Source organism: Hemitrygon akajei, chromosome 13 (assembly GCF_048418815.1).
Source record: "Hemitrygon akajei chromosome 13, sHemAka1.3, whole genome shotgun sequence".
Classification (NCBI taxonomy): domain Eukaryota; kingdom Metazoa; phylum Chordata; class Chondrichthyes; order Myliobatiformes; family Dasyatidae; genus Hemitrygon; species Hemitrygon akajei.
This window is the reverse complement of record NC_133136.1, coordinates 39,452,233-39,475,712: the sequence shown is the minus strand read 5'-3', so window position 1 is coordinate 39,475,712 and position 23,480 is coordinate 39,452,233. Positions and strand designations below refer to the sequence as shown.

Here is a 23,480-nt window from a genome sequence, read left to right as displayed (position 1 = left end):
TTATATCCATATCATAATTATTTAACAAACAACAGTGGTCCCAGCGCCAGATCCCAATGGTATAACACTTGTTGTAGTCTTCAAATCACAAAAATAATCTGGTGCCATCACTCTCTGCTTACTATTACCAAGCTTTGTACTTAGCTTCAAGGAAGCAGTTGTGGTTGAGAAAATGAGTCAAATTGCACTTCACTTAGCTGTGGTTCAGTAAGCATTGCCGATTAGCATTACTCTGCTTATCAATGTGTTCCAGACTTCAGATGACTGTATAGAACAGAGTAAGCAGACACACAAAATGCTGGAGCAACTCAGCAGGCCAGGCAGCATCTATGGAAATGAGTAAACGGTTGATGTTTTGGCCTGAGATGATGTCTGTTTACTACTTTCCATAGAGGCTGCCTGGCCTGCTGAGTTCCTCCAGCATTTTGTGCGTGTTGCTTGGATTTCCAGCATCTGCAGATTTTCTTGTCTAGAGTAAGCCACTTTACCATCATAACCTGAGGGGCCACTTGGCTTTATGGCAGCCTTTAATGTTAAAATAACATTTTTGCACTTTATTTTAATTAATTTTTATGCAATTATTAATTAATTATTTACAGTATTGTGTAAAAGTCTCACACACACACACACACACACACACACACACACACACACACACACACACACACACACACACACACACACACACACACACACACACACACACACACACACACACACACACACACACACACACACACACACACACACACACACACACCCTGTCCTGAGACACCAGGCATTTAATTCCAAACAAGTGGTTTATTGATCATTATAGAATGTCTGTTGGGTGCTTCCTGCTCCCTCCCCCTCCCTTCCCTTTCTCACTCTCAATCCACAATAGAGACCTGTATCAGAATCAGGTTTATCATCACTCACATATTTCATGAAATTTGTTTTTTTAGAGGCAGCAGTAAATAAAATTATTGTAGTACTGTACAAAAGTTTTAGACACCCTAGCTATATATATGTGCCTTAGACTTCTGCACGGAACTGTAAGATTCCTACTTATGCCTTGTTAGTGGGGAATCAGAAGATGAATAACTTCCTGTGGGTGACACACCTCCTTGCTTTGAGGATATGTACAAGATAACTATCATCTGACTTCTTAGAATTGCAGTAGGTAGTGAGCTGGTTCTCTTAAGCTTCTGGTTAACAGTGGTACCAAGCATGTTGAAATCTGGTTTGCAATTATATAGATGAATCTCAAAGGCAGGTTGTTAGACTTGCAGCTTATTAGTCTATATTTAAAAGTTGTCTATTTTCAGATGTTTGCTAAGTAACAAAGCAGAATACAATAGACACAGTCAAACAATTCTACAACAATCAAATTAAATTCTTTCAATCAAATTATTTTCCAGTACTGATATATTCAGTTGTGAGTGGTCAATTGTTCCTGCCCTACTCTTTACAGAACCCAAGATTGCCTATTCTACCCATTCACACAGAACATTATAAAAAGATTCATTACCTGTTGAATGTCACGGTTAACCTATTGCAAAATGACATGGTTCAAATGAACTATTGATATTAAGGACACAATTTGAAAATTTAAATCCATATTTGCACTTTCTGCAATAATAGAATGAAACAATAGAGGTGGCAAGAAAATAAATCTAAAATTTAACAATAATTGAATACACTTTTCAACAGGCCATGAACTGGTGCCCATGGCAACCTCAAATTCTTGCTGTTGGGGGAGGAATGAAAGATGGACATTTGCGTATATGGGACACAAGAAGTGGGACCTGCATTCAAGATATAGATACAAGTTCACAAGTAAGAAAGGATTGAAATTTATAATATGAAGTTGGCATTACTGCATTTAACTTTGCAGTTAGGTTTTGTTGTTAGGAGAATTTTATATATTGATTTTGATCCAATGGTGAAATAGCTTGAATATACTGTATTGTGGCATTTACAATTATTTATGGACAAAGTAGAGGCCATGGTTTCTTTGTGCTTTTCTTTAGTGGCATCCATGCTTTCTGAGGTATGTTATGATCAGAAAAGTTTTGGCTTCTATTAGGTCACAACCATGATATGCTCATGCCTGGTGTTTTTAAACAGTGATTTAATGTGTTCCTCAAGTGTGTAAAATGCACCTTTTCTTTAATTTCCATGCATATCAATAATATTACCCCATTTAACACAGAATTTATTGCAATTGTTCTCCCAGGTAATATGGAGCACTTCTTTTATGAGGGGTGCCATGGTAGTGTGGTGGTTAGGGTGACACTATTACAGCTTGGGGCATCGGAGCTTGGAGTTCAATTCCAGCGCCGTCTGTAAGGAGTTTGTACGTTCTTCCTGTGAACGTGTGGGTTTCCTCCGGGTGCTCTGGTTTTCTCCCACAGTCTGGAGAAATACCAGTTAGTAGGTTAATTGGTCATTGTAAATTGTCCTGTGATTGGGCTAGGATTAACTCGGTGGATTGTAGGGTGGGGCAGCTCGGTGGGCCTGAAGGGCCTAATCATCCGTGCTGCATCTCTACATAAATTAAAGAAATAAATACTCTCAGACTACTTCTGCACTCCAGTTTTGTTGCATCGAAGTAAGAGCAGCTGCCCAATGAATTTCCTGTTTGTTTTCACATTCCACAGGAAAATGTGCAGGTCTGGTTCTGAGTTTGAGAACCATTGAAATATTTTGACAGGTGATAAAGGCTGTCAAAGGCTTCCAGAGGGCTTTTGGGGGGCAGGGCTTGTTCAGACTTGATTATGTGACGTGATTATGGAAGCACTGTTGCTAACAAGCACTTCACTGCTTGGATTGTTTAAGCCAATGGAATCACTTTTCCAGATCAGAAGCATCAAGAAGGTGGGCAGCGAGTTTGGGCAATGGACCCCAACCCAGGATAAATGAAGCTTTCTTTTCAACAGATTTGAATCTCAATTTGTGTAATGCCCGTCCACCAGTAGAAACTATGCAGTTTTCAAATGAACTGTACATTAGTGATACAAGCAGAATGCGTGAAAATTATTCCTCCCACCTCTCTGCCAAACACCACCTACTTGGAAGTGTGATCCCATGATAAAGTTACTTTTACGCCATAAAATCCCATGACAAAAGGTTGAAACGATCAATTTCTCATATGAAATAAATGACATATTGTGGTAATAAAAGTCATTTGTTTTCCTTTCCAGATTTGTTCATTGCTCTGGTTACCAAAGTACAAAGAGCTAGTAACTGGTCATGGTTTTCCCAAACATCAGGTCTCAGTCTGGAACTACCCATCCCTTACAAAATCAGCTGATCTCAAAGGTATGATATGGGCACCTTACGGATTGAGTGAAAATGTAAATATACCAAGAACTGTTCTAAGGGTACTGAGTGGTGGGACTAGATTTATCATATTTTGCTTCTCTAGGAGTACATTTCGAAATGCCGTAAGTGATTCATTGAAATGTGATATGATCACTAAATGAAATATTGAAGTTGGATTCTTCTTTGCTGTGAATTGATTTAAAGTTCTTAAAATGTACTAAATAATTTTTATTTTACCATAAATATACGTATGTGCTTTAATGATTTGAAATACTTTGTGCTGAAAACACATGGGTTTTCCCAAGCTTCATTGCAGTAATCTGGGCCCTATCTCTAGTGTGAATTAATAGAAATCCAAGGATGTCATCTAGAGCCCACGCTTATATATATTGCAAGTGCAACTTCCACCCCTTCTGAATTTTTTTTCATCATACTGTTGTCTAGAATACTTACTTTGGTGCTTACAACATTTGCCTTGTACCACTGGCCATTGAGATGCAGTACCTGCCATAGAGATTTAATGAAACATGTGTCAATGTTGCATGATTATTAATTAATATTTCTAAACACTAAATAAATCAATGTTATTTACTTTGACAACAACCTGAAGGTTGGCCTTTGGACTTCATAAAAGAGGATAGGAAGAGTTCAGTTATCTAAAAGTCAGTCATAGAATTTTAGATCAATACAGCATGGATATAGTCTCATTGGCCCAATGTGTCCATGCCAACCATTTTGTTTACCTAGCTGGTCCCACTTTTACCCATATCCCTCCAGGCCCCTCACATCCACGTACCTATCAGAAATGCTTCTTAATGATCCTATTGTACCACCTCAAACACTTCTTCAGGCAGCTCATTCCATAAACTCACCATCCTTTGTTAAGGAAGTTACCCCCCAGCTCTCAGTTGCAGTCCTTGTTCACCCATTGAACCAGCCAGCCTCAACCAGTTGCTCCTAGCCTTCAGTTACCTTGTCATATAAGTATCTGCTCTATCTTGTTCTGAAGCTCATTATTTTGCAGTTTATTATTAAAGTGATTGCTCCTGCTAAATTGTTTTTGCTGCTCTGTGTTTGGAGCATACCTCCTCTCCATTTCCTGACTCCAAAGTATATGCCTCCCAGTTGTGGATCCTGCTTCCTTGGGGAAATGGCTATTATTGTCCCTCTTATCTACACTGGGAAAAAAAAAACTATTATCTTCCATTTTGCCTATGCCTCTCACAATATTAATCACCTTTTTAAGTGTGCCTCTCATTCTCTTATGTTCTAAGGAATAAAGACCTGGCCTGACCACCCTCTCCCTATAAACTCATGCTCACTAGTCCGGGCATATCATTGCAAACCTTTTCTGCGTCCTTTGTAATTTAAACTTGTCTTTCCTGTAACAGGGTCCCAAAATTATACTATACGTGTGCCCTTACCAACAATTTAAGCAACTGCAATGTAATGTCCCTACTCCTATGCACAATGCCCTGACTGATGCATGCTACATGCCTTTTTTCACCACCCTGTCTGCTTGTGACACCACTTACAAAGAACCATGCATTTGTCCTCCTAGATTCTTTTGTTCCTTACACTCACTAGTACACTACCATTCATAGTATAAATCGTATTTTGGTTTGACTTTCCAAAATGCATAATCTCATACTTAACTGGATTGTAATCCATTTGCTAACCCTTGATTCACTTCCCTAACTGATCAAGATTCCCCTGTAATCCATGATAACCTTCACTATCAACAACACTTAATTTAGTGTCATCTACAAACTTGCTGATTAGCCCTTTTGCATTCACATCCAAATCATTTATATGAATAATGAACATCAAGGGTCCTTACACTGACCCCTGTGGCACACCGCTAATCACCATTCTCCATTCCAAGAGCAGCCTTCAACCACCATCCTCTGTTTCCTTCCTCCGACAATTTTGAATTTGCTGAACTAGCTCTCTCTGGATTCTATGGGACTAATCTTCCAGGCTACCACATGGGGCCTTGTCTATGTTCTTGCTGAAGTTCAAATAGGTAAGATCTATTGCCCTATCCTCAAAGAGCTTTTTGTTTATCTCTTCAAAGAACTCTGAAAGGTTTATCAAACACAGCTTCTCCTGCACAAACCCATGTTGACTGCTCCTAATCAGACTCCATCTATTCAAATGCTGGAGGATCTTCTCCCTCAGAATGCCATCCAGTGAAGGCCAATTTATACTTCTGCATCAAATCTACGCCATAGGTACGATGTAGCCGTGCATACCCTACACTGTAGCCTGACACGCACCTCCCCAAAAATGTAACTACGCGTCGCGGCGATGCAGACCTCAACAACTGTGATTGGTCCGCTTTTCTTCCTACACATTTCTGGTTGCTGCTTCTTCTCCACCAATATTTGAAATGCACTTCCTCGTCCACGTCTCTCAGTGGCTGGACAAGCACAGAAAGTTCACCTTCCTTCTGCCTCAATCCATTCAATGGTCGTACACACCATCTCCTCCGACGTCTTCTCTTTTTTCTGCATTGCAGTAATTTCAATAAAAGTAACTCTTGTTATTAGCTCCAACTTCAACATGATGCGCTCAGTTTAAAGTCGCCATTGTTTGAAGTACACAAAGGAACTCAACACAGTGGCATAGAAACCCCACCACCAACTAGCGTTTTGGCGGTGAATTGCAGAGAGACACAGACGCACCAACGCACAAGTATAAATGCTCACAACAGCGTAGGCTACAGCATAGAGCCTACGCAGAAGTATAAATCAGCCTTAAAAACCCCACCAATGATGTCAGGCTGATCAATCTGTAGTTTCCTGGCTTGTCCTTGCTACCCTTCTTAAACAATGGAATAGCGTTAGCCAGCTTCCATGAAAGGTGGAGCTTGTGATTCATAGCGATTCATGAGGTAGCTGAAGTGAATGACAAATGTCGACAAAGGAACATTGCCATAAGAAATGTTTTTAAAGAAATGCGTGATTGAAATTTTGACAAATATTTCTGCAAGATTTATAGATAAAAAAGTTAGCAATCCATGCAAGGTTTTTTGTATGTTGATAACTTCCCTAGTTTACACCCATTTGAGGTGCATAATTTATTCATTTGGGGTTAGAACTCCATATTTCATTTTTTTGTGTTGATATTTCATGGAAAGTGAGGGCAGTGTCTTTTGATCCGCATGCCTGTGTGTATGGATTAAGCTCATTATCTGGTTTGTTGCTGCAGTACAGTATCAAAGACGTTGCAACATTTCCAAATTTTCAGTAAAATTGAAAATGCAGAAATGATTCAGTTGGTTGGAAAGTATCTATAGAAATAAGCTAAAATCTCAATTATGTTTATCTCTCCATTTGTGCTATCTAATTACTTGAGTATTTTCATTATTTTCTGTTTTATTTTAGGTTTCCTTGTAGCTACAGTTTTTTGCATTTAGACCAGGGGTTCCCAATTTGGGATCCACTGTCCCCTTGGTCAATGTTAGGGGTCCATGGCATAGAAAAGGTTGGGAACCCCTGATTTAGATTGTCATTGGAAGTAGAATATTTTGGGATGAGTTATTAAAGTGAGAACAGTTTCTGGATCAAGTGTTGACCACAAATTTCATGCTATCAGTTGAAAGCAACAGTTTTCTAAAAATTTCAATTCTGCAGATGCTAGAAATCTTCGGTAACATATACAAAATGCTGGAGGAACTCAGCAGGTCAGGCAGCATCTATGGAGAGGAATAAACAGTCAACATTTCAGTTTGAGACCCTTCATCAGGACTGGAATGGACGGAGACAGAAACCAGAATATGAGTTTGGGGGGAGGGGCGGAGAGGAAGGATTACAAGCTGGCTGGTCATAGATGAGACAAGGTAAGGGGAAGGTGGGTAGATGAGGGAGGTGAATGAAGTAAGTGGGTGGTAGGACTTAGGTGGAAGTGGTAAAGGGCTGAAGAAGAAGGAATCTAATAGCAAAGGACAGTGGATCATGGAATTAGGAGGGGAACTAGAGGGAGGAGATGGGTAGCAGAGGAAATGAGAAAGGGTGAAAGTATGGAAAAATAGAGTAGGAAGAGGGGGAGAAATTACCTGAAGTTGGAGAAATTAATGTTATCAGGTTGGAGGCTACACAGGCGGAATATGAGGTGTTGCTTCTCCGACTTGAGTTTGACCTCATCATGGCAGTAGAGGAGGCCAGGGACAGCCAGATCAAAATGGGATTGAGAAGTCAAATTGAAATGGGTGGCACTGGGAGGTCCTGCCTTTTGTGGCAGACAGAACAAAGATGCTTGACAAAGCTGCCCTCGTGTGTATTGGGTCTCAATGATGTGGTGGAAGCCACAGAGGGAGCACCAGATATAATAGATGACCCCGACAGACTCACAGGTGAAGTGTTGTTTCACCTGGAAGGACTGTTTAGAGGCATGAATGGTGGTGAAGGGACAGGTGTAGTACTTGTCACACTTGCAGGGATAAGTGCCAGGAGGGGGATAAGTGGGCTTCTCAGTCTTGTGATTTGTGTTAACTTGTTTGATGTGCAGTTGATAACCATCTTGGAACTTGTTTTTGTTTTCTTCACCAACAAATCTTAATTTGTTGATTAGTGAACTTGTCTAACATAATGGACTTCAACAATTTCTCTTCCTCTTTTGGAGGATTGGTTTACAGGTGATCCAAGGAAAGGCACAGGAGGTAATCCTTGTAGAGAGAGTCAAAATAAATTTTAATGCCCCAGAAGCATTGTCCCTTGCATAACCATATTTCTCAGAACATGAGGCGATATCAGCTGAGAATGCAATACATTTCAGGATTTCCTTTATATGGATTAAATATATGACCCTTTGTTGATGTAAATCGTCAGAACACAAGAACTCAGAGCAGACTGAGAGACTGGTTGGCACAAAAGATGCATGGAACCTGTGTGAAAATCAAATAGAAAACTCATTAAGGAAATCAAAATTATTTTAAACAAGGTGATTTGTTCAATGTGTGATTGAATTCCTGAGAAATACTCAAAACACAAGATCATTATGGAATAAGTACAGAAGAGAATCCCTTGGCTCTTCCCCATTTTTTCTGTTGGGCTATATTTTGCCTTTACACCCCTTATCTAATGTCTTGGCAATTTGCAGCTGCTAATAGCCAGCCTTCTACACTACTCATGCAACACTCTTAATATACACCACATTAATATTTCATGGGTTATCTTCAGGACTGACAGGGGTAAATTTATTTGGTATAATATTACTTATTATTAACACAGCTAAGACAATTAATGCTTCTACTAGATAGAAAGTGGACATTTAAAAAAAAGCTCAAAGATCCTGACTATTGCTTTATTGCCAAGGAGTGATCTAAGAAAAATAATATGTCACTGGATAAAAGTCAAATGAGTAATAAAAAAAAGAACATTTGAAGGTTTTAGGAAACCCACAGCACATACTTTAATCGCTCTTTCTGCTTTGAAGTCTGTGGTCTTTTATCTGTAGTAAACATTGTGGTGCTAAGCTTGTGCAGCGGTGTCAATAGCCTCTATTGTATCTCAGCTTTCGGAAAGATCAATGTGTGGGTAAGAAGAAGTAAATGGAAGGTGAAAGATCTGTTCTATTTGCTATGTGTGCACCAAAGATTATTGTGAAATGCATCTTCTCGTCAACTCATAACAGGGAGGATTGTGCTAGGTAGCCTATATGCAACATAGTGTGCCCAGAACCCACTAACCCTAACCATATGTCTTTTTTTGAGCAGACTGGAGCACTTGGAGAAAACATACATAGTCATGGAGAGGATGTACAAACTGCTTAAAGGCAGCAAAATAAATTGAACCCCAGTCTTACAGCTGGCACTATAAAGCATTGCATGAATCATTACTCTACCATGGTGCCTTCTACACTACCATGCAGGCAATGAAAAGAAATGCAGAAAACAGCACACAAAAAGCTGGAGCAACTCAGTGTATCAGGCAGCATGTATGCAGGGAAGCAGACAGCTGACATTTTGGGTTGAGACCTTTAATCTGGGCTCTGATGCAGTTAACAAGATTTTACCATCCCCTCATAGCTGGCACCATTATCACTGTGTTACTTTGTCCATATTAGAAACATTTCCTTGGTTCTCTCCACATCATTGCTTTCTTGCAACTAACAAAATGCTTGATTTCTAATTTCTTTTATTTCTGATGAACGGCTCAACATGCTGTATGTACTGTTTCTATCACCACAGATGACCTGAGTATTTCCAGTATTTTCTGCTTTTATTTTAGATTTCCAGTAGTTTTAGTTTCTTTTGCTTTTTAATATTTGTCTAATATATGATCTTCCATTCAGATATATCCTGAAATACCAGTGTTTTTAGCGTATCTCTAGAACTTATTGTTGTTTGTTCTTAAGAATGCTAGTAAATGGAGGCTAATATGCACATCATATGAGTTACTGTGGTAAAACTGGTTGTCTGTGCCATATCCTGCTTGATCTCTCACACTCATCCTCAAATAAAGATCTTTTAATGTCATGTTCTTCCTTTGCAGGCCACAGAGGGAGAGTTCTGCACATGGCATCGAGTCCTGATTGCAATGTGGTGTTTTCAGCAGCAGCCGATGAAACGGTCTGTTTGTGGAATTGCCTGACTGTCAAAGAACAGACAGCAGATAGTTTCATGGAAGGGACAGTGACTTTTTAATGTACATTATCTGATTTGTGGTCTCATAATATTTATTGTAGAAGATCAAGCAGTTAGTGAATATAATAATAGAAAATGTATTATTGTTAAAAAATATAATAGAATATTATGTAAACCACCATTCATGACAGTGAGATTCCACTCATCAGGTGGAACATTTATATAAGCAGATTATGTGGTCAATTAGAATTGAATTTTGCATCATGGTGCACAAGATGAAAGAACACACACCAACAAAACAGCAAGGGTTTGAATCTATATGCTGTAGTACATTCAGTATAGTAAGGCGCTTCACAGAAAATTAGTAAACAACACTGACCTCTGTGCAACTTCTGGGGGATGTTAGGGTAAATAATCAAAACTTTATTATTGTCTCAGGTTTAGGAGTAAATGATTAGGATAAAGACAAGGAGGCGTTCCTTTATACAGGATGCTGTGTAGACTCAGTCATTACTTAAATTCAAGACAGAGACTGCAAGGCTTACAGTAAATTGAAGAATAAAACAATAGCAGGGTTGAGATTCAGGCTCAGCTATGGTCTTATTGAATGAGTGTGTAAGCTTAAAGCCCATGCATCTAACACCTGTTCCGTTTTCTAATGTCTTTATGATCAAAGTGATGGCTGTTAAGAAGAATGTTAATACATAATTCATTGCATCATTAGAAAGATGCAGCGTGGCCCTTCAGCCCACTGAGTCAGTGTTGACACTCCAGAATGTGATTTTGCACTAATCCTACTTTAACACATTATATTTGCCCCCCTCCCCCCACCTTCCCATTTACTTCCTAAAGATTCCACCACCACACTAGGGACAATTTTTAGTAGCCAATTAACCTATCAGCTTGTACACCATTGAGATGTGGGATGAAACTGGAGGAGTCAGAGGAATCCCATGCCATCTAAGGAAGAACGTGCAGACTCCACATGGACAGTGCCGGAAATCAGGATCAAAGCTGGGTCACTGAAACTGTGAAGTAACAATTCTAATAGATGTGCCAGTGTGCCATCTAAAACCGAGAAAGAAGGGTACAGAAATGGAGAGGCTTAGGGAGTGAATTGCAGAACCATGGCCTTGGCAGCTGAAGGTCAGCTGTCAGTAGCAGACTGAAACAACTATGGATAAAGATCCCAGGACTGATTGAGTGGGAAGATGTCAAAAGATTTGGCATTGGAGAGGGTCCAGAGGAGTTTTATGAGAATGATCCCAGGAATGAAAGGGTTAATGTATAAAGAGCATTCTTACTGGAGTTTAGAAAAATGAAGGGGAATCTCATTGAAACCCATCAAATATTGAAAGACCTAGAGGATGTGGAGAGGATGTTTCCTATAGTGGGAGAGACCAGGCCCAGAGGGCACAGCCTTCGATTAGAAGGATGTCCCTTTAGAACAGGGGTTCCCATCCTGGGGTCCATGGACACCTTGTTTAATGGTATGAGTCCATGGCATAATAAAGGTTGGGAACCTTTGTTTTAGAACAAAGATAAGGAAGAATTTCTTCAGTCAGAGGGTGGTAAATCTGTGAAATTCATTGCCACAGACTGCTATGGAGGCCAGTTCATTGAATATATTTCAAGTGGAAGTTGATAGGTTCTTTGAGTTAGAACATCAATGGTTACAGGGAGAAGGCAGGAGAATGGGGCTGAGCAATTTCATAAATCAGCCAATGGTGGAGCAGACTTGATGGGCCAAATGGCCCACCTCTGCTCCTATGTGTTATAGTCTTAAGGTTTTAGTGCTGAAGGAAATTATGAAAACAGGAAAGGACAGAATGATTAAAATACGGATCCTTAAATCTAATATCCAGTAAATAAAGGTCTTTACATTTTTTTTACACTAGATCAGGGATTCCCAACCTTTTTTACGCCATGGACCAATACCATTAAGCAATGGTCTGTGGACTGTTGGTTGGGAACCCCTGATCTAGATCAACTTGCTGCTGGCAATGCAGCTGGTTCAGGATTTCAGACTCTGTGTCTCTCTGTCTGTCTCTCCCTTGATTGTTTTAGTGTTTTCCCAGGTTGTGTCTATCTCGCCCACAATTCCATATTGGAATCTCTTCAGTCAGGTTTTCCAGCTGCTACTGCTCTGAATTGTCTCTGAACAAAACCAACATCTACCCACCCTCCATATGCCTTACATACCTGCTCACATCTGATCTATGGTCTCTTCCAGTTCAATATTATAAAGAATTAAGCCATTTCCTTTATTCTGACAACAACCTCTGCATTGCTTACAGCTCCCTCCATTACATCATTTCAATGTGAACCAGACAGCTTGGATCCTGGGATTATATTTGACCTCAAATTAAGCTTTTGAGTTGGATAGTGCTGAGATAGGGCTCGGGGATGGAGTTAGATAAAGACAATGTTTTTGATAAAGGCAATAGATTCTGCTCAACTGAGGAATGTTTGATTTATCCAAATTGGGGTATTAGACCACAGGGTGAGTTTAGGGTTGAGGGAGATAATGGAGAAGTAAAGCTAAATTCACCACTGTACATTAGATATTTGTGAATCCTGTCCCAGTTACAGGTAGTACCAAGAATGCACCTATCATAAGCTTGTCACCCCAGAGTGTAGATGTCCAGAATTTGAATGGCTTGGAGTAAGAAAAGTTGGCAGTCCCTGATTTGGTTCTAAGTTAATTTAGAATACACTATCTTAGCAAAACAAGACTTTGGTCATGATCCATGATGGTGGGTCTGGTATTGTCCTGGTGTCAGATGCACGTTTAATGTAGCCATGCTTTGACAATTGCTTAAATGCATCCTTGCCAATATTAATTCAAGATCAAAGCTCCAAAATATGATCATCTTGGAATAGGTCCACTCTGGTGTAAGTTTATGGCTTTTCTAATTTAATCATTCATTGTCACATCACTGTACTCATTGAATGAAGCTTTGTTATAGACATGATTGGCCACTTAGTGTGTATCATGGATATTGAGGCAGTAGGCAAAGACCTATTCATCTGTAATGTACTAGTCTCAGTTTACAGGAGCACCTTAACCTACCTGCATCTATTTAATGAACAATATATTTTCAGGATCAAAATTTCCAAGGCAGTATTCATTAAGATATGTAGCTATATGCCCACCACAGAAGCTGGTGAGTATATGGAGCATGCTTTCAGAGGAGTAGCAGAGGCATGATAATACTATGTAAGAAGCATGTGCATAGGTGCCTAGATGGGTTTCGCTTAGACTCTAGGATATGGGCCAAACACAGGCCAATGGGTGACTATGAGCTGGCAACTTGGTCAGCATAGAAGACTTGAGCTGAAGCTTCCTTTTTCCATGCCATGTAACACGTTGAGTGATTGTGAAATACTACGGGAAAATCTTTGGCAACATTATATACTTATTTTGAGATACAGCATGGAACAGGCCCTTTCCAGCCCAAAGAGCCATGCTGCCCAGTAACCAACTTATTTATCCCAGGTCTAATCACAGGACAATTTACAATGACCAATTAACCTAGTAACTTGTCCATCTTTGGACTTTGGGAGTAGATTGGAGCAGCTGGAGGAAACCCAGACAGTCACGGAAGAATGCCATGTTTCCAAGAAGAATACATAACTTGTTCACCCCAATGGACTCCACACAAATTTGGTATTGTCCAGAGCACAGATTCAGGGGGGGGGGAAATACTTAATTCTGACTCTGTGGCTCCTCACAGCAACATACTTTCCACCTATACAATTGAAAGGGAACACAATGACAGCCATAGAATACTAGAACCGTAGTGAAAATTTGCAAAGTTCTCTCAAGACTTCTTGCATGTATTGGCCTGGAGGTACACACCATGCTGATGTGAAGACTTCATTGTCATGCAGTGCAGGTATCCCCTGGTACCAGAAGCTGATCTGCAAGGAGATGCAGAGGCTGAGGACCATGTGGCGGGGTCTGAAGAGCAGTGGGAAATTTTCATGATTGAGCAGTGATATTAATGGGGAAAAACTCAGTTTTTGATCTGAACATCTTTATTCATTTAATTGGGCAGAACATCATGAGCAGACTTATAACTTAAATGTAAGCAGACTTAAATGTATGCTACATTTTGAAGGGTTTGTGAAATTCATCACCATTTTGTGCATAACTGGAATGTGCCTGGGATGATTCAGTTCCTCTTTGTTTTCCACCCAGATTTCCCTGCAATTTGGCAATAATTGGCTCATGAGCAATCAAACCAAATCCTGTTTAATCTGAATTGAAACAACATGCTAACTCAAGTTAATGATAGACTTTGTTCAGCAGGCAGCAACTACTCAGTGAATGCAACATACTTTTAGTGACTACTTTTAAAAGAAACAAAAAGAAAACCACTAAGTATACTGCAGGTCTGTTTCCAGATGAACAAGAAAGATGAGTCATCGTTCTAGATGTAAAACCTCAACAGATCAATTTGCAGAGTTTTTTATCGTGTGAAATATACTTTGGTTAAATTGTCACACGTTCCTTAATAGCAAGTGGTTTGTGAATTCATCTATAGATATATGTATCTTTAATGATGAAAACCCACGAGTACCACCAAACTGGTCTACACATCTGAGCCTTATAACGTCTGGCTAAGGATCCGGCTTCCCACAACGTTCTTCACAAGTGTAATGACGTTCTAGTATTTCCATCATAGTACAAAACTTTTTGTAACTACATGCTCATATTTCCTGTGCAGTAATCTCCTCCGAGCCTAAACAAAACCCATAAACCATAAGCTATTCACAAGAAAATGTATTCATGTTTCATATGCAGTATGAAATGCAGTAATCTAAGCATGAATGAAGTTAATCTAATAATAGAAGCATTTGTTGTAGATGCAGAAGTGGATCATTTGAACTTTTGAACCCACTGCACCATTCACTGAATCATAGTTGTTCTTCCACCCCACTCTCCCCATTTTTCTTAAACTCCTGCACTATCCCTTCAACCCCTTTCTGTCCAGAAACGGTCAATTTCTGCTTTGAATATGCTCAAGTTCATTGAATGTCTTGGGCTAGAGAATTCTGGAGATACATTACCTTCTGATTGCAAATTGTTTCCAATTAGCTGGTCACATTCAGAAATGGTGACTCTTGTGTAGTTTACATGTGGGAATCACCCTAATTTGTTTATTCTACCAGCACGCTGAAGATCGCCTTATTTAAGACTAAACAGTAGAGTTCAGATTTTGTTACATTGAAACCTGATTTGCATGTTTCCAGTTTTAATGATAAATAGTGTAGTTCGTTAAACATTGGATTTTCCACTTGCAACATCCACACAAATAGAAATTTGCCCTTGATTTAACTGATTTTCACCTGTGAAATAATATGCAGAGATGGAACAATATCAAAGAGAATTAGATGGTTTACAGGGCATCTTTCTACCATCACTTGTGCATACTGGATGTGATGAATGCAAAACCAATGCCAGGAGTTTGAGGAGATTAGGTTTGTTACCTAAAACACTCAAATGTCTACTGTGGGGAGCATTCTGACTGGCAGCATCGTCCAGTTTCGGTGTGTGGGGGAGGGGTGTATACAGCACAGCATTGTAGTAAGCTGCGAAGAGTTATAAAATTACTTAGCATCATCATGAGTACTAGGCTCCACAGTATCAAAGACATCTTCAAGGAGCGGTGCCTCAGAAAGTGGCTTCCATCATCAAGGACCCCCCCACTCCCAGGACATGCCCTCTTCGCATCAGGAAGGAGGTATATAAGCCTGAAGGCACACACTCAGCAATTCAGGAACAGCTTCTTCCACTCTGCCATCCAATTTCTAAATGGATATTGAACCCTTGTACACTACCTCACTACTTTTTTAAAATTTCTGTTTTTGCACTGATTATCTTAAGTTAACTATTTAATATGTGTACATTTATATACTTACCTGTAATTCAGTTTTTTCCATATTTATCATGTAATGCATTGTACTGCTGCAGCAAAGTTAACAAATTTCATGACATACGCTGGTGATATTAAACCTGATTCTGATTCCGATTCTCAACTGAGTCAGCAAATTTGTGGATAATACCAAGATTGGGGGTATAGTGGACAGTGAGGAAGGCTATCAATGCTTGCAGCATTATTTTAATTGGCTGGGAAAATGGGCTGGAAAAAAAAAACCAGATGGAATTCAATGCAGTTAAGTGTGAGGAGTTGTACTTTGGAAGGGCAAACCAGGGTAAGACTTGCACAGTGAATCGTAGGACTCTGAGGTGTATGGTAGAACAAAGGGACCTGAGAATACAGCTGTTGGGATGTTATGTTGTTAAGATGTTGATGAGGCTGCATTTGGAGTATTGTGTGTAATTCCAGTCACCTAGCTACAGGAAAGATAACAAAAAGAATCAGAAGCGCAAAGAAAATTTACATTTTGGTGGGACATGAGGATCTGAGTTAGAGAGAATGGGACTTGCAGTGCAGGAGAACAATGGTAGATCAAATAGAGTAGTGGTTCCCAACCTGGGGTCCACAGACCCCTTGGTTAATGGTAGGGGTCCATGGCATAGAAAAGGTTGAGAACCACTGATATATAGGTACAGTATACAAAATTATGAGGAGTAAAGACAGAGTTAATACCTACAGGTGATCGTTGTGAAGCATCTTGTGTGGTAGCGTAATGGGTAGTGCGTTTTGCTTTCACTTTTAGCTTCCACTGCTGGCTAGCAGTCTTGCAAAAAGGAGAGCTGAATGTGTAAGTCTCTCTCTGCCAGTACACAGCCTCACCAACAGCAAACCTCATGTAGTGCGTCTTCGCTGACGACACATGGAAACTGAACTCATTTTGGACTCAGGCTGAAGTACAGAAGATGGAGAGGAGGTCTGGCCCCTGCACACATAGCACACAGGCCCACTGGTGTGTGGACATGACTGGGTGCTCGTGAACCAAATGCCCAGCTATGGGTAAATAGCCCCACTGCTTTGTGGGCAGCCTCGGGAGAGACAAAGTTTACAGGAGTAAACACAGACAGCCTAAGGCGGCTTAACATCATTGAACAACCTTTTGGCAGCTCCTGCAGCCAAGCTGGTGCCAAACGTATTGATTCACAAGCTTTCCTTTGAACTACACTGGTGAGGCCGAGAGGGGGATCTTGACATTTGGGCATCTCAGGAGCTCCAGACCTTCTGCCCAGGCTTGTGATGATGATGATCATCATCCATTGTCCTTTGAGACAGACAGATGCCAACCAAACAATGCATCCAGGCTTTTTCCTTTTTCCTTTGAGGATGGGTGAGACTAGAACTAGAGGTCAAAGGTTTAATAAACAGAAATACTTAAGGGGAATCTAAGGGGGAAATTTTTTACTCAGAGGTTGGTATGAGTGTAGAATGAGTGCAAGTGGTAGATGTGCGTTCAAGTGTAATATTTAAGTGAAGTTTGGATAGATGCATGGATGGAAGTTGTATAGAGTGCTATGGTCCATGTGCATGTAGATGGGACAGGCACAGTTTGGATTAAATGGGCCAAAGGGCTACTTATGTGCTGGAGTACTCTGTGATTCTATCCATCTAGAGTTGCCATAGGCCAGAGCTTCTTTGGAATAATAAGGAATATTGCATTTTGTCAAGGAATTTTGAGGCTCATTCTTGAGTCTTTCCATATTGTAATTTCTTCCATGACAGAATGTGGAAAAGAAATGAATAAATAGTTGATATTTCTAGCTGAAACTCTTCTTCAGGACATGAAAGGAAAGGTGGGGGAGAGGGGAAGGTGGACTAGCTAAAAGGTGATAGGTGAAGCCAGGTGAGTGGGAAAGGTAAAGGATGGAGAAGAAGGAATCTGATAGGAGAGGAGAGTGGACTGTGGGAGAAAGGGAAGAAGGAGTGACACCAGTGGGAGGTGATAGGCAGGCGAGGAGAATAGGTAAGAGACTAAAGGGGGAATAGAGGAAGAGAGAAGTGGGAAAGGACAAAAATTACCGGAAGGAGAAATTGATGTTTATGCCATCAGGTTGGAGGCAACCTGCTCGTCCACCCTGAGAGTGGCCTCATTGTGGACTGACATATTGGAAAGGGAATGGGGATTCTGCTACCACCCTATGAGCCTCTGTATCCACCACATCATTCTCTGCACCCTCTGCCATCTTCAATGGGATCTTACCACCAAACATCTCTTTACTTCCCCCTACTCTCCGCTTTCTGCAGGGATTGCTCCGTCCATGATTCCCTTGTCCATTCGTGCCTCTCCACTAATCTGCCTACAGGCACATGTCCCTACAGACAACAGAAATGCTATACTTGCCCATTTGGCTCTTCCCTTACCTCTATTCAGGGCTCCAAGCAGTCATTCCAGGTGAGGCATCACTACACCTGTGAATCTGTTGGGGCTGTCTATTGTATCCAGTGCTCCTAATGTGTCATCTTAATGGGGATAGAGTTCCTCTTGACCTCACTTACCACCCACCCCATGAGCCTGTGCATCCAACACATCATTCTCTGCAAACTCCACCATCTTCAATGGCATCCTGCCACTTGTTTGCCTCCTCTCCACTCTCTGATTTCCACAGGAATTCCTCCCTCCATGGTTCCCTTGTTCATTTTTTCCCCACTAATCTCCCACCTGGTACGTATCTCTGCAAGCGACAGAAATTCTACACTTGCTCTTTTACCTCCTCCCTCACCTCCACAGTCCTTCTAGGTAAGGGTTGCCAATTGTATCCATTTTTCCTAATGTGGCCTTGTCTACACTGGTGAGACCTGACGTAAAGTGGGGGACCACTTTCTTGATTACCTCCGCTCCGTCTGCCACAAGCGGAATTTCCCAGTGAGTTTGATTCAACATTGGGTTTAGCAAAAGAGGAATGATTCACATATTTAAAAATTTTGGCATTATCATTTCAGAGGATCTGCCCTGGGTCCAGCATGGAACTGCCATTACAAAGAAGGTCTGGCAGCGCCTCTACTTTCTTAGAAGTTTGCAAAGATTTGGCATGTCATCTAAAACCTTGACAAACCTTGATAGATGCGTGGTTGAGAGTGTACCTGTCTGGTTGCATCGTAAATGCAAATATCAATGCCCCTGGATGGAAAGACCTACAAAAGGTAATGGATAGAGCCTAGTCCATCACAGGTAAAACACCCCACCACCACTTAGCCCATCCTCAAGGAACACTGTTGCACAAAATTTCAACAATCATCATAGACCCCCACCGTCCAGGCCATGCTCACTTCTTGCTGCTGCCATCAGGAAGGAGCTACAGAAGCCTCTGAGCCCACACCACCAGGTTCAAGAACAGTTATTTACCCTTAACCATCAGGCTTTTGAACTAGAGGGAATAACTTCACTCACACCACCTCCCCCCCAACACTGGAGTGATTCCATAAGCTATGCACTCACTTTTAAGACTCTACAGCTCATGTACTTGATATTTATTTATTTATTATTGTTATTTTAATTTTCTTTTTGTATTTGTGCAAAGTGTTGTCTTTTGCACATTGGTTGTTTGCCCATCTTTGTTGTATACTTTTTTTTTCATTGATTCTATAGTGTTTCTTTGAATGCCAGCACAAAAATTTCGGAGTAGTTTGATAATAAATTTGAACTTTGTACTTTGAAAAAAATTTATAAATTAAGGTTAAGCAGACTTTAAAGAGATGAGTCAGAAATCGAAACAAACTCTTAACGGAGAAACCACAGATGATTAATTCAAAGAAGCCCTTGTACAACACGAGGCAGGAGCCCACCCTAAGGGTAAGGATCTTCTTGTATAAAAGAGATCTCCCTCTTCTTAAATAGTGATAGTAAATATGCTATTTTTGAAACAACTGGGGATAACTCTAGAACCCAGGAAATTTTGGAAGATGATGAACAGAGATTTCACCACCAGGTTCAAGAACAGTTACTACCCCTCAACCATCAGGCCACTGAAAGGGGATAACTGCACTCATTCTATTTCTGGTGTTCCCACAACTGATGGTCTCATTTTAAGGACCTTCTATCTTGTTATTTCATGCTCTCATTATTTATTGCTGTTTATTTATATTTGTATTTGCAGGTGGTTGTTCATTGATCCTGTTCTATAGATTTACTAAGTATGCCTACAGGAAACGGAATCTCAAGGTTGTATATGGTAACATGTATGCACTCTGATAATAAATTTTACTTTGAACTTTATAATAATCAAAAGAGAATTCCTTAGTACAATTTGGGTTTGTTAAAGACATTCAGAGATGATATTGTAATTGAAATTAAGGAATTATTGTATATAATATCCACAGTAGAGAGAAGAAATAAAATGCGAAGGAAAGGAAAGGAAAGGAATTTATTATATAGTAATGGAGAAATGAATAACAATTATTAATTTCTATAATTGATATACTGTATTGAGGCAGCAGAAAGTTTAAAAAGAGTCTAAAAAGAGCCCGAAGCCCCTTGGTAAGTTGCATTGAACTGCAGCTTCTCAGAGACTGTGTTAAGGAACTGAAGCTGCAGTTTGATGTCCATTAGCTCATATAGGAGAATGAAGAGGTGATAGATAGGAGCTATACGGAGGTAGGCATCGCTAAATTGCAGGAGGCAGGTAGCTACGTGACTATCAGGAGAGGGAGAGGAAATAGGCAACCAGTACAGAATACCTGTGTGGCCATTCTCTTGAATAATAAGTTTACCACTGTTATGGGGGGAGACCTACTGAGGGAAGCTGCAGCGACCTGGTCTGGCACTGAGTCTGGCTCTGTAGCTCAGAAGAGAAGGGGGGAGAAGAAGAGTGCAGTAGTGATACAGGATTCTGTAGTAAGAGGAGCAGACAGCAGATTCTGTGGATACGAAAGAGACACCCACATGGCATGATGTCCCCCAGGTGCCAGGGTCAGGGACGTCTCAGATTGGATCCTCAGCATTCCAGACAGGGGAGGGTGAACTGCCAGAAGTCATAATACATATTGCTACCAACAACACAGGTATGAAAAGGGATGGGGTCCTGAAGAGAAAATATAGGAAGTCAGGTAGAAAGCTGAAAAGCAGGATCTCAAGGGTAGTAATTTCTGGTTTGCTGCCTGAGCCTCCAGCTAGTGAGGCTAAGAATAGGATGATTTGGCAGATGAATACATGGCTGAGGCATTGGTGCAGGGGCAGGGTTTCACATTTCTGGATCATTGGGATTTCTTCTGGAGAAGGTATCACCTATACAAAAATGATGGGTTACACCTAAACTTGATGGGGACCAATATCCCAGCAGGCAGTTTTGCTAGGGCTGATGGGGAGGGTGTAAATGAATTTGGCAAGAGGGTAGGAACTCAAGTGATAGGGCTGTGGATGGGGCAGTTGGTATGCAAGTTGACACAGTGTGTAGTGAGATTGTGAGGAAGGACAGGCAGATGATTGGGCATCATTGCAGCCAGTGGGATGAATTGAAGTATAACATGGGGGGCAAAATTGAAAAGAGTGATGTGTACAGGACTGAAGTTGTTATATTTAAATGCTCACAGTATACAGAATGAGGCATAGTTAGAGCTTAGCAGGTATGATATGGTGGGCATCACTGAGTTGTGGCTGAAAGAAAATCATAACTGGGAGTTTAACATCCAAGGATGCACATTGTATTGAAAAGACAGGCAGGTAGGCAGAGGGGGTAGGGTGGCTCTGTTCTTAATAAAATGAGATGAAATCCTTAGAAAGTGGTGACATAGGATCAGAAGGTGTAGAATCCTTGTGGGTAGACTTAAGAAACTACAAGATTAAAAGGATCTTGATGGGAGTTAAATACAGGACTCCGAACAGTAGCCAGATGAGAGGTACAATTTACAACAGGTGATAGAAAAGGTATATAAAAATGGCAATGTTATGACAGTCATGGGGATTTCAATATGCAGGTACAATAGGAAAACTGGGTTGTTGCTGGATCACAAGAGATGGAATTTATAGGATGCCTAAGAGGTGGGTTTTTAGAGCAGCCTCTGGTTGAGCCCACTAGGGAAGAGGTGCTTCTGGATTGGGTGTTGTGTAATGAACTGGATTTGATTAGGGAACTTGTGGTAAAGGAACTCTTAGGAGGCAGTGATCATAATATGATAGAATTCACCCTACAGTTTGAGAAGGAGAAGCTAAAATTAGATGTAGCAGTATTACAGTGTAATAAAGGGAATTACATAGGCCTGAGAGAGGAGCTGGCTGAAGTAGATTGAAAGAGGAAAATAGCAAGGATAATGGCAGAACAGTAATGGTTGGCATTTCTGAGAGCAATTCGGAAGGTACAGGATAGATAAATGCCAAAGATGAAGAAATATTCTAAAGGGAGGATGAGGCAACCATGGCTGGCAAGGAAAGCCAGAGGCAGCATAAAAGCAAAGGAGAGGGCATATAATAGAACAAAAAATAGTGGAAAGTTAGAGAACTGGGCATGCTTTGAAAAAACAGTAGAAGGCAACTAAAAAAGCAATAAAGAAAAAAAAAAGATGAAATATGAAGGTAAGAATATAAAAGAGGATACCAAATGTTTTTCCAGACATATAAAGAGTGAAAGAGTGGATAATGAACCAATCAAATATGATACATGAGAGGAGGTAATGGGGAGGGGAGTGGTCAAAGAAATGGTGGATGAACTTAACATGTATTTTGTGTCAGTTTTCACTATGGAAGACACCAGCTGTATGGCAGATATTCGGGAGTTTCAGGGGTCAGAAGTGTGTGTAGTTACTATTAGTAAGGAGAAGGTGCTTGGGAAGCAAAAGGTATGAAGATAGATAAGGCCCCGTATCTACCACTAGATACCGCTAGTGGTAGAAAAGGCCCCAAATTGAGCCCCTTGTCTCAGAAAGGATGTATTGTCATTGGAGAGAGTCTAGAGGAGGTTCACAAGGATGATGCTAGGAATGAAGGAGTTAACATATGAGGAGTGTTTGGCAGCTTTGGGCCTGTACACAGTGGAATTTAGAAGAATGCATGGGGACCTACCAAATGTTGAAAGGACTAGGTAGGGTGGATGTGGAGAGGATGTTCCCTATGGTGGGGATATCCAGAATGAGAAGGCACTGCCTCAGAATTTATTCTTTGGGGCGCTCCTCTGTTTTTGTGGATGTTTGCGAAGAATAAGAATTTCAGGATGTATATTGTATACGTTGGCGTGTGGCCTAGTGGATAAGGCATCGGACTAGTAACCTGAAGATCACTGGTTCGAGCCTCAGCTGAGGCAGCGTGTTTGTGTCCTTGAGCAAGGCACTTAACACTACATTGCTCTGCGACGACACCTGTCCTGGTGCCCTTCCCGTGGACAACATCGGTGGTGTGGAGAGGGGAAGGCTTGCAGCTTGGGCAACTGCCGGTCTCCCATACAAATCTGCCCAGGTCTGCGCCCTGGAAAAACCTTGCAAGGCGCAAATCCATGGTCTCACAAGACTAATGGATGCCTACTATAAAACCTACTATATTGTATACATTTCTCTGACATTAAATGCACCTTTGAAAGCTTTGAATGGGGTTGAGGGGGGTAATAAATCAGTCATGATGGAATGGCAGAGCAAACTTGATGGGGTGAATATCCTAATTCTGCTTCTATGTCTTATGCTCTTATAAGCAAATTTCCTGACAAATAGACTCATCCACACAA

At 40.8% G+C, this 23,480-nt stretch overlaps 1 protein-coding gene across 4 annotated transcripts in view; it reads left to right on the top strand.

Annotated features, from left to right (window-relative positions):
• The window catches only part of LOC140737793 (cell division cycle protein 20 homolog), a 61,808-nt gene extending 45,926 nt beyond the window's left edge, over positions 1–15,882 (top strand). For all 4 annotated transcript variants that reach the window (XM_073064434.1, XM_073064433.1, XM_073064435.1 and 1 more), the window contains exons 10-12: positions 1,693–1,818; positions 3,186–3,303; positions 9,804–15,882. In XM_073064434.1, the coding sequence (XP_072920535.1) occupies positions 1,693–1,818; positions 3,186–3,303; positions 9,804–9,955 (396 nt within the window). In that variant the 3' untranslated portion in view covers positions 9,956–15,882. The remainder of the gene's footprint in view (positions 1–1,692; positions 1,819–3,185; positions 3,304–9,803) is intronic.
• Positions 15,883–23,480: the final 7,598 nt, after the last annotated feature.